The following is a 12,323-nucleotide window of genomic DNA, read 5'->3' on the forward strand; positions in this document are numbered from 1 at the left end:
AAAAAAAAAAAAAAAAAAAAAAAAAAAAAAAAAAAAAAAACTAAACCCCACCCCCACCCAAGCTAAAATGCTAAAAACTAAACCCCCAAAAAAACCTAAAAAAATCTAAAAAACACACAGTTTTTTTATGTAAAAATCGCTACTTTTAGTAGCCAATTTTTTTTAATAACGAAATATAGCGATTTTAATTTAAAAAATATTAAAAAAAATTGTGTGTTTTTTAGCTATTTTTAGTTGTGTTCACATTGGTTATCGCGGTTCTCGCAATAAAGGGTGGTTCCTACCGGATCATTCTCCTATATATATATATGTGTTAATTTTTTTAAATAGTATATCCATACCAACTTCAAGATAGGCTCATTTACAAAACAATTATAATGGTTTAGAAGTTAGCTCATTGACATTAGGTTTAGTGAGCCCAATACCCATTTGATTTAAAAAAAAAATTATAATAATAAAACATTACAGAAGGGTACATTTTTCAAGCTCGAAAAGGGTACATGAATTCTCAGAGACCCACTAACAATCATACAACTTCTCAGTTGCAAAAAATAAAAAAAAAATAAAAAAATTAAGTCTGAAAGAATCATCTTACCAAGATCCATCTCATGATTGCAAGTGCAGTTCTAACAGATGACACTATTGCTATTATTATTGTTATTATTTGCATAATTTTACATTTTTAAGTTTTCTATATTTACAGTAGACAAGTTTAAGGTTCCTACCAAATGCCGACTCATGTTGAATACTTGATTCCCACTCTGAATCATGTTTATTCCATTCCATGTGGCAGTGGGATGGGGTGTTGGTAGCAAACAACATTCTTAGACGATGGAATCCAAAACTTAACTTACAAAACTGTTCCAACGTCGTTTTAGGATGGTATATGCCTCCGAACAAGGAACTGGCAGTAATCCGCCAACTTCTTTCTCAATAACAAGTTCCAACCTCATCAATGTATTTACAGCCTTATCGATCGGCATTTCAACCTGTAAAATACACACATAGCAAACATTTAACAACTTCAGAAACTTTATCGATGGCATGATGTCCTCCTACTTCTATTCACAAAAAAAAAATAAAAGAAATATTTATCAACATGTTGTCACAAAGCAATTAATAATAAATTAACTTTGGTTTCATTTTTTAATCAATTGACATCTTTATTAGCTCAAAGTAAAGTTGGGTGGAGGGATTATAAAAACTACCTTCTTTCTGAACACGTCATACATAAATCTTTCGCACTGGTCTCGTACATAAGTGGCCTGCTAAAAACATATCACCATTTAATTTAAAATACCATAATAAAGGTATTCAGTATTTCTTAAATGCCAATAAAAGTAAATAAAGATGTTATAATGCAAGTGGGAAAAGTTAAACCCTCTACACAATGACTGCATTGTGATAGAATACAATATTCTGTAATGGAAACACAAACCTGGGAACTCCCGGTTTTGAGTAAAATGGCATACGCTAAAAGGGCTTCCTTGTACTGCATACAAGGTTCAAAAGAAAAAGGATTAGATTAGAAGTAAAAAAAAAAAAAGATTGTTTGACCTTGTATTACTGAGTAAAACAACTTTTGGGCCTTAATTTTCGTTACAACGTATTATTAATCTGCGAAATTCCTCACTTGCTGCTGTTCAGAAGCATCCAGAAGAAAGTGAACAGATCCAAAACCACTAGCTAGAGTCTTTTCATAAAGCGTCCTGTTGACCAGAAGCTAGAAAAGAAAATCGTTAAAAACTCAACTGGAAATATTTAACATTATTCCAAAAGCAGTTTCTCATCTTACTTGATACCGATCCCACGTCTGTTTGTATCCCAAGACTATACGAGACACATATATAACAAGAGCACTTGCTGCAATCACATCTAAAACTATTGCTGATCTGCGGTCATTGAATTATGTGAATAGGAAACAAATCGTTACGACCACACAATGGAAGCAGCAGATGCAGTGTTAAAAGTTACAGTAAATTTCAAATAATAAAATAACTATAAACATTTGATTTCTATTCGCATATAATGATTATATATAAAAAAACTAACATACTTTCTCATTTTTCACAACAAGTCTCTCAACATAATTTTGGTATATTAAAGTCCCTAAACATGTAAAGAAACACGTCGACCCATTTTCGCTACACTTCTCTAGAATGCATACATACTTACAAAATAAAATAATGACCAGTTTGCTCTTAAATTTGATAGAATGACATTCAATGTTTTTGTACAAAAATATTATATAATCTTATTTTGAAAAATTTATGGGGTAACGACTAACGAATCACTATTTTAAGTTTTCTTTCACAAGTACATGCATGCATTCTAGACATGTGAAGGGACTTCAATATAGCAAAATTGGGTTGAGTACATGTTTAGGTATTAAATTTAATATGCCAAAAGTATATCTGAGTGACTTTTTCGTGATATATGACCCTTATCCCAAATGGCTAACATGGTTCAGGTCTTTAATTTGTTGAATATAAATGGGACCAGAAAAGAAAACTTTAACTGCCTATACCATGGAAGGTAAAAAATCAAAATACATATAACAAGATAATGATATGGTACTCACGGTGAGGTTAAAATGTTCTCAAACTTGTAGTTTATGAAGTAAGCCAACAGCCCCAGGATTGAGGCCACATCCAAGCGTACCTTCACAACAACTTAGGAGTTTCAACATGCTTTATAAGATTTTAAATCATATGAAACAAAAACACAAAACCCTGCTGAAAACCTTAAGTGGTAATTTTTATTAGGGGAAAAAAAACATAAATAATCTTTAACTTATATTCACCGTGTCCAAGATGCGAAAAGACAGCTTCTTGTGAGGAAAAATAACCTACAAAACAGAAAAGATGGTGTTATATTTACATTACTTGGCGAAACTGACAACATAACAAGTGCGGTGACATGTGTTTACTGGCAAATCAGGAATAGGGATATTCTCATAGATTTTCAACTGCAATACAGGAGGTTGGCCCATGCTCTCTTTTTGATCTATTTCTTTAGTATAAAGTAAAATCAATTCTTGGAATGCAGGCTCCTATCATCACAAAAGCTTCTTTAGTCAAGTTGGATTTAATCTATCTATATGATGGTATGATAAATTAAATATCATGTATAGATTACAATAGTCATTATTATTAAGGGCAATAAATAGTGTTTGTCGATCATCAAGCACCAAAATGAAACAAGAAAAAACTGTAGTTTGTGTGACACCTGACCTGAAGGACTGATCGTGACAAACATATTGAAAAAGCATTCTTCAACATTTTCCAGGGATTATTTTCACAAAATCTTCTTGAAGCGGGCTTCCATATGTCAGCAAGTGATATCCTTGACAAGAAAATAGGCCTGCATATCAAAAATCATGTTACTAGGCAGCATTAAAACCAAAACAACAAAGGAAGTGAGAGTAACCTTAAATAGGGTTCAGATGCAGTGATATCTTCTTCAAGGTTGTATATCTTTTGTGGCATGGAGGGTACAAGACCTGTCCACGTCAGCAACTTCCTTAGAAGCCTGCCACGGGGTCCGGCTGATGACAAAATCCCTTCATAACGGGCCACAGCCCTCTGCGCAGCAAGCCATATGGGAAGATCTTCATCTGACAGTTGATCAACACTGAACATATCATCACTACTCAGAGGTTGTTCAAGCATGTCAGATTTCCTGAAAACAGGGAATTCCTTGATCCGTTTCATCCATACCTCAGCAGCATCTTCTTGTCCCTCAATGGCACGTTCTAACACCTGTCACTCACAACAAAGCAAAGCATTTTAATTCAACAACCAAACTTCAAATGCTGTAATCAATCTTAAGCAATTACCTCAGCAAACCACCTCCCTAACGGCTCAGAGATACTGGAGAAAAGTGCTTGCAGAAGCTTGGACTGCAAGTAATCCAGTTTTTCGACAATTAGTAGACCCTTCTGTCTCTCGGTGGCGTATCCCCTCCTGGAGGATACATGGGTCAACACTGAAATCAAGTCAGAACATGTAGAATGAATGAATGAATGAATTCTCACCTGAAAATGATTGCTTTAGACTCGGACGCTTTCTTCCAATCAACGTAGACGGGCAGAGTGAGGAGATAATCAGTATTTAATGCTGACGTCAACATTAAATCAGCAGCTGACAGCTCTTCAAATTGAGCATTGTAAAGTAGTTGAATGAAAGCACGCTGAAAACGGGTGTCAACGGACATATCTTCTGTTCCCAAAAAGTCATCCTCCTCGTCAAAGTGATGACGATGATGATACTGATTAGCAGCAGCATGAGTAAGATCATAATCTGCTCGCATTTCCTCTAAAATGCTTTTATGTTCAGCATGTAAAATAGAGTCCAGACACCTGAAACACACACACACACATATATATATATATATATTTAAAAAAAAAAATCAGGAAATTCACTAGTAGAAAAAAGTCAAATCAAGCTTACGAGGACATGAGAAGAAACTCTTGTTTCTCTTTTGGTGAATCAAAGGTTGAGACGATGGCGTCTAAGAGCTCCGATTTCGAAATGGCGATGTACTTGTGCCTTGGCACGTGAACCCCATCATTACTTGAGAGGCAACACAAGGTAGATGATGAGTGGTAGGGTTTCATTGTCATTGATGAAAGAGGCAGAGGGTTGAAGCTGGTGGGCAGTTGCCATGAGAGATGCATTCTCCACGCCACTCTGCAAGGACATTCATACATACCATACATACAAGGAGATAACAAACCTTTTCTTATTAAATGCTTGGTCCCTTTACTATTCCATAAATACAATTAATTAAGGGTGGCAAAATGGGTGGATTGGAAATGTTTGAATAATGGGTTAGGATGAGTTTATTAAGAAATAGGTTAACATTGGTTTAGGTCAAAATGAGTTTTTGTCAAGATGGATTTGGGCTATAATAGATAAATATTTAAAAAGACAGTAGTTGCACTAATAGAGAGACGACATCTTGAGTGGCAGGTAATCTGGAAAGCATGCAGTGGAAAGACAAGTCTCTCGATATTTATTAAATTCATGAGATTGGGTTTCCCTCTCTGATTGCAAAAATGTTAGAAAGTTAAAAATCCATCCTGACCAATGTGAAAACTTAGATGGATATTTTAAAACCCATCCTAACCTATCTTTGCTATTTCCCCAGCCCATGCTGACTTATTTCCTTTTTTAAAGGGTAAAATAACCCAAAATGTCAAGGATGGGTTTTAATTTCCACCCCTAATCAATACACATTGCTTCTCCGCTCTCTTTATGCTTGGTACTAAAATTGACCCTAAATTGATACATGTTTACTCCTCGTTTGCAATTTCTTGCCATATGCGTCCTTTTGTTAGTCAACGATTTGTTTGACTGTTACTTTTTAACACCATGGGGTATAATTGTCATTTCCAACATACACAACCTACACCACCGATCACCTCCATCCTCCACCACCAAGCACCACCGAGAACACCATCTCCCACCACCAAGCACCAGATTGCACCCTTGTAAGTCCCAAACTCGAATCTACGATGCTAATGATGGATTCCTATTCAGAGTTGGATCCAAAACATCAATTCGTTTGATGTTTGAACCAAAATCTATGGAAATATGAAGAACACAATGAATAATAATATGAACACACTTGTTTGATTTTTAAAACCCCAAAATGATTTGTATAAAGATGCTTACAATAAACCCCAAAATGACCTTAATGTGTTTGCTAACCTCAAACCCTAATTCACTCTTTCTATTTGTAGCCTAAACAAGTTTAAGTTAATTACACTTTAATTCCCTAATTAATAACTCACAAAAACTGTCACATAACAAGAAAACTACTTGTAAAAAATGATATATATATATTTTGTATAAACAAGATATATTTATTTAATCGAAACAAAGTTCTTTCTCTATCTTTGATCTTCACTTGTCAATCATTCTCCCAATCTTCTCGACTTGACTTAGGCATTGAATTTGGCTCGATCCACTTTGACTTCATTCCTAAGAGAGTGTCGGCACTTAAACAAACAAGGGCGCCGATGACACTATGTCAATGTCTCCGGGTGACACTCATTGAAGACAAGAGTGTTCCCCCGACATTCTTGTCTTCATTGAGTGTCTCCGATCACCGTTCTTTGTCAGATATGGTCTTCAATCGTAGATGCACTGACGACACTAAGATGTCACCAGGATGTGCACCAGCGACACTCGGATATCACAGTGGTATGCACTTGCGGCACTGTCATTGTGACAGTGTGTTGGTAACACATGAAATATACTTGGCGACACAGAGAGTGTCACTAGTGACTGTTGACTAATCAACTAGGTATTGGTCTACAGACTTCACATGCTCATCCATATAATCACACAAAGCCATTTACACATAAAGTCGCGTGGATCTTCAATTCTTGAGACTTGTCAGCTCCTGGAACCTCTGGTAGATCCTTCAATGTTCATAAATTGCACCTTCAACCCTTTCACATTTATTAAACTTCATTTTTAGACTCAACAACCTTCCACTGATCACCTCTGTCCTCCACCACCGAGTCCCAACCATAACCATGATACCCAAAACCACCACCATAACAAAACCATATGCCGTTTAAATTCCCATAGAAATCATTGAGATGATCATGGCTAACAAACATTTCTTTCACATCTCCCATTGACATGAGTGTCTGCAAGACTCCAGAATTCATTGTAGAACATGCCATGTGTTATGGATATTGTCACACCCTGACTTTTGCGGAAGCGTGATTATGTGTGACTTGCTTAATATCATTGCATTCAACCATAACAACCATTTATATGATAAAACTAAAGATGATCATCCATTAAATAAGTTTAAAATATCACAAACATCATTGTTTTGAAACATAGACTTCAAATCTGAATTACAAACCATACGAATTGTTTAGAGTTCCATAAGGACTCGACAAAAGACTTTAAATAAAACCAGGTTTTGAAAGATATGTCCTATCTAGGATAAGACACATTATCCAAACCCTAAGACTACGGATGACATCTTTTATTCTCAACATTTCTTGAAACTTCCAAACGCCCGCCAGATCCACATTTAATTCCCTGAAATACATGTAGTTTGAAAAACATCAACAAAAGTTGAGCGAGTTCACATGTTTGTTTGTGTGCGCGAATAAACCTTTGAAATCATTGTAAATATGTATGTATGTTTGTAAACCCTGGTATGAAAGCAAAACAAGGATACAGATCAATTAATGGTTTGCAAGGCTATTAACAAGTGTGCAACGATGTTGTGGCAACCCTCAAAATCCCATGTATTCCGTACAATTCATTAATGATGATTAAAGTGCTTGACGACGGTGTGGAATTACTTAACTGCTTTCTGATATCTGTGTTATACTTACATGTATTTGTTAACATACTAGTAGGATACAGAAAAGTTACTAAATAGTCTGGTATGCCTTCCTGAGTGTTAAAAATTAAAAGTGTTACAAAAATATATATAATAGACACTTTACGGAATAATTAAACACTTTAACGAAACCGTATTTAACCGAACAACCGGACATTACCCGGGACACCAAATATTTGTCAAATACATTTTTTTATTATTTTTGACTAGTCATGATCCCCGTATACCATAACACCCCCTAAATATCAACATACTAATGTATGTAAGTATATACTTGACAACCTAACTAACCTTTACCAATTAGTTACAAAATTTGCAACCAACCCCCCCCTAACCGAATCGGTCACAAGAGGACCCACAAGATCCACACCATGACCATACTTCCTAGATCTCTTAGTATATTTTATTAGATATTATTTGATGTCTTGCTTAAGAATATGAACAAAATATATGGTGTAAGATTATAAGTACCTTTACAAGATCACCATGATTCTACTAGATCTCCTCATATATTTTGCTTAGATTTTATTTGATTGTTGCTTGATCTAGTGGGCAAGATATTAGATATGAAGATCTTTAAGTATGGTGTGTATCTCATTCCATCATCTCATATCTTTCAACTAGATCACACCATCTCCTTCAACTCTCCCTCTCTCCTCTCGGCCACCCACAACCGGCCACCATACACCACCCACACACCACCCATTTTCTTGCAACTTCAATCCAATCCAAGGTGATAGCAAGGTGCTAGGAGGTGAAGTAGGAAGCCCGGTGTGCTTGGAACTCGAAGGACCTCTCTTGTGTGCTATTATCCTCCACATTTCCGACTTGTTTCTTCCCTAGCCTTGTGCTAGTAGTAAGACACTCTAACACTCTTGATCTACATATTTATGATGGTTAATAGATGATTAATGGTTAAAAACTTATGAAACTCTAAAAGAACTTACATTAGTCTTGGATAAAAGATGAATAAGATGAATAAAGGGAAGATAGGTGTGTAACTCATGTAGATCTTGTGTGATTATGATTATTGGTGGATTATTTGATGTTTTGCTGATTATTATTGATGTATGATGTTTTTGTGGTCACTAAACATAATTAACGGGATCAACCGAACACAAACTAGTAAGCTAGAGACCAAAAACAGCAATCTGTCCATACTTTACAGCCAACTTCAGTTGGCTGTAAACAGGTCATAAACACTACGAAAAACTGATATTTTGACTCTAAAATGTGATATTAGGAAATATGGTTCTAATGGCACCGGAATCATAATTTTTGGACTCCGTTTACTATTTTTAAAAGGTCATTTTGTAACAGCAGCTCAAGCTGCATTTTTGCTGCTGAAAATAGGTGTTATGTTTTTGGTCATAACTGGAAAAATATGATGAATTAGCTCATGGAATTCATACAGTAGATGACAACTGATGTATCTGTAATTACCCCACTGGAATTTCGTAAATCGGACACTCGATGAATTTTTAATAAATTGTTCCGTGGACTGTGGTCAGAAATACATAAATCTGAGTTTAGTCCGGAATATGAATTGTTATAAAATATTGGTAGTGAATCGGACCCCGATATTTTTACACAATAAAATATGGAATGTTTATGACGTTCTGTAAAAATCTGGGAATTTTTGGAATAAGTTAACTATTTTATTAAAATGTCCGAAAACAGCCAGGTTTGAATGATAATGCTTAATTGACATAAGTTGCGACTTGCGTGTCTAAATGTCGAGTATACTATCTGTGAATGATCTAACATGTTATATGTGTTACGTGCACTATCGTATGTATGCTTATGAGTGGGGAATGGATGGGAAATATATATATATATACGGGCATAAACAGTTAAAGTAATGCATGCTATGTGATAGATACGTGTAGGAACTTTGTGCTCTATTTGTAAGACACTAAATGACTAACTGTAAATCATACTAGGACGTGATTGACCGACCTTGAATGTTAGCGATATTTGAGAATCTAACCGAGCAAACCGAGGTGAGTTCACACTTTTCTACAAAGCATGGTAACTTCCCGGTGGGAATGGGAATGGGTACAGGAATAGGGATTCCTCGTCCTTTGGGACGCATTCAGGAATGTGAATTCCTCGTCCTTGAGACGTGTTCAGGAATGTAAATTCCTCGTCCTGTTGGGACGTATTAGACTTACTGGACTAGAACTCTATCAACGAAATCCCTCCCTTTTTGTATCGACTTAATCGCCGTGGCTATGGCGAGCGGGTCATTAGTTAATAGCGCTATTAGGTTTAACAAACCTCACACCGTGCCAGTCGGACGGGCGTGTACTAATGGACTATGGCACATCGGTGGTGATAGAACACCGACGCTAGGGCACAATTGATTTTTGTTAGTAGTCGATATGATAAACGAGTCTGGTAGTTTAAAATAGTGGGGTAGCTCCCCCACGGCCAAAGTGCCGGGCTGGATAGCCAGGGAAGGTGGACATGGGATGGTTAACTAATAAACGTTTTCGAACTATGGGGTAACCCCCACGGCTGGATAGCCGAATGAGATTAAACTATGTTTTTGGAAACAACTCTAAAATGGACAACCAACCGTGAACTCACTCAACTTTGTTGTTGACTCGTTATTACATGCTTTGCAGGTCATTAGATGCTATGGAGCTTGCATATGGAGGTGGTCGTTGTGGGATGCGAACTGATATGTCCCGTATTTAATAAATAAACTTTATGAACTTATTAAACCTACGTTTTGGACTTTAAACTTATGAACTATGGACTTATGTTTTGAACTTATTATGCTTCCGCTGTTAAACTAAAATCGGATTACTTCCTATTGGTTACCAATCGTATTGTGTTTGGTTTTATTTACTTGATTATGTTGTTCAATATGATTGGTGGCTCGATCCTGGTCATGTCACGCCTCCAAGCGGTGGTACTCCGCATGGTGGATTTTGGGGGTGTGACAGATTGGTAGATTTCAAAGAACAAGGAGTCGGACCATGGTTAATCTAGAGCTAGTTGCTGTTGCCTAGTTTAGGGTTTGGGTTGTGTTTTTTTATAGTTGTTGTTTTTGGTTGTGACTTTTGTTGGGTTGTTTTTGTTTGCTTTTGCCTAGGCTTGGTATGCCAAGTCTAGTAGTGTGTGTTGATTTCATGACACACCCTGTTTTATTTGATGGTAGATATATAAAATTTCACCGGGGTAACCCTTTACCCAAAAAAAAGAATTGGCCTGCACCCCGCACACCAACAGAAATCCGCCAATTCTTGGGTTTGGCAGGATATTACAGAAGGTTTATCAAAGATTTCTCCAAGATTGCGCATCACTTCACTGACTCAGAAGGGTGTCACCTATCGTTGGGGTGATGCACAGGAGTCCGCATTTCAGCACTTGAAGGATAGACTTTGTAGCGCGCCTATCCTCTCATTGCCTGAAGGCACAGACGATTTTGTGGTTTACTGCGATGCTTCCATCCAAGGACTTGGTTGTGTGTTGATGCAACGTGACAAGGTCATTGCCTACGCATCACGCCAACTCAAGGTTCACGAAAGAAATTACACTACTCATGATCTGGAGTTGGGAGCAGTTGTTTTCGCGCTTAAGATATGGAGACATTACCTGTACGGTACCAAGTGCACCATTTATACCGATCACAGGAGTCTCGAGCATATTTTCAAGCAAAAGGAATTGAACATGCGACAACGCCGATGGGTAGAACTCTTGAACGATTATGAATGCGCTATCAAATATCATCCGGGCAAAGCCAATGTTGTGGCTGACGCCCTTGGTCGAAAGGATACTATACCTAGGCGTGTACGTGCGTTACAACTTACCATCCAATCTAACCTTCCCGCTCAGATTCGCGATGCTCAGGTTGAAGCATTGAAGGCAGAGAACATCAGAGCTGAGTCCCTAAGAGGATCGAGGCAACGGCTAGAACAAAAAGGAAACGACGCCTACTATGTTAACGGACGCATCTGGGTTCCACTGTATGGAGACTTGCGCGAGCTTGTGATGGATGAAGCGCATAAGTCTCGTTACTCAGTACATCCTGGTTCGGACAAGATGTACCATGATCTCAAGACTACATACTGGTGGCCTGGTATGAAAGCCAGCATAGCAACCTACGTCGGTAAATGTTTAACTTTTGCGAGAGTCAAGGTCGAATACCAGAAACCATCAGGCCCACTCCAACAACCAGAGATACCTAAATGGAAATGGGAGCAAATTTCCATGGATTTCGTTACTGGTCTGCCCAGATCTCAACGCGGAAACGATACCATTTGGGTGATCGTGGATCGACTGACCAAGTCTGCACATTTTCTGCCTATCAAAGAAATGGATAAGTTTTCTACTCTAGCAGACATCTACTTAAAAGAAGTGGTATCAAGGCACGGAGTGCCAACCTCCATCATTTCTAATCGTGACGCTCGTTTTACCTCTGAACTGTGGCAAGCTATGCATAAGTCTTTTGGCTCACGTTTAGATATGAGCACCGCTTATCATCCACAGACAGATGGGCAATCTGAACGCACCATCCAGACTCTTGAAGACATGCTTAGGGCATGTGTAATCGATTTTGGTAACGGCTGGGAAAAGCATCTCCCATTAGTGGAGTTTTCGTATAACAACAGCTACCACACCAGCATCCAGGCCGCTCCGTTCGAGGCATTATATGGACGCAAGTGCCGATCACCTCTCTGTTGGGCAGAAGTCGGTGAAAGTCAAATCACTGGTCCAGAACTTGTGGTAGATACAACCGAGAAGATTGCTCAGATACGACAACGAATGGCGGCAGCTCGTCACAGTCAGAAAAGCTATGCCGATAAGCGAAGAAAGCCACTCGAGTTCCAGGTTGGGGATCAGGTGCTACTCAAAGTTTCACCTTGGAAAGGTGTAGTTCGTTTCGGAAAACGAGGCAAACTCAACCCGCGATACGTTGGACCCTTCGAAAT

General features: G+C 37.8%; 1 protein-coding gene across 3 annotated transcripts; it reads right to left on the reverse strand.

Moving 5' to 3' along the window:
• Nucleotides 1-462: 462 nt before the first annotated feature.
• Nucleotides 463-4,757, reverse strand: LOC110895734. Of its 3 annotated transcripts, none has more exons than XM_022143083.2 (13): nt 4,452-4,757; nt 4,037-4,360; nt 3,839-3,965; nt 3,430-3,761; nt 3,234-3,363; nt 2,930-3,052; nt 2,804-2,848; nt 2,582-2,661; nt 1,796-1,892; nt 1,634-1,723; nt 1,439-1,492; nt 1,209-1,268; nt 463-989 (listed from the first exon to the last, which is right to left on the reverse strand). In XM_022143083.2, the coding sequence occupies exons 1-13, from the start codon at nt 4,718-4,720 to the stop codon at nt 846-848; spliced, it is 1,875 nt and encodes a 624-aa protein (XP_021998775.1). In that variant the 5' UTR covers nt 4,721-4,757; the 3' UTR covers nt 463-845. The 3 variants fall into 3 exon arrangements, with proteins under 3 accessions (XP_021998775.1, XP_021998776.1, XP_021998777.1); XM_022143084.2 differs by having other exon boundaries at nt 1,209-1,265; nt 4,452-4,746; XM_022143085.2 differs by lacking the exon at nt 2,930-3,052 and having other exon boundaries at nt 4,452-4,745.
• Between the last annotated feature and the right edge of the window lie 7,566 nt (nt 4,758-12,323).

Source organism: Helianthus annuus, chromosome 12 (genome assembly GCF_002127325.2).
Source record: "Helianthus annuus cultivar XRQ/B chromosome 12, HanXRQr2.0-SUNRISE, whole genome shotgun sequence".
Lineage (NCBI taxonomy): Eukaryota > Viridiplantae > Streptophyta > Magnoliopsida > Asterales > Asteraceae > Helianthus > Helianthus annuus.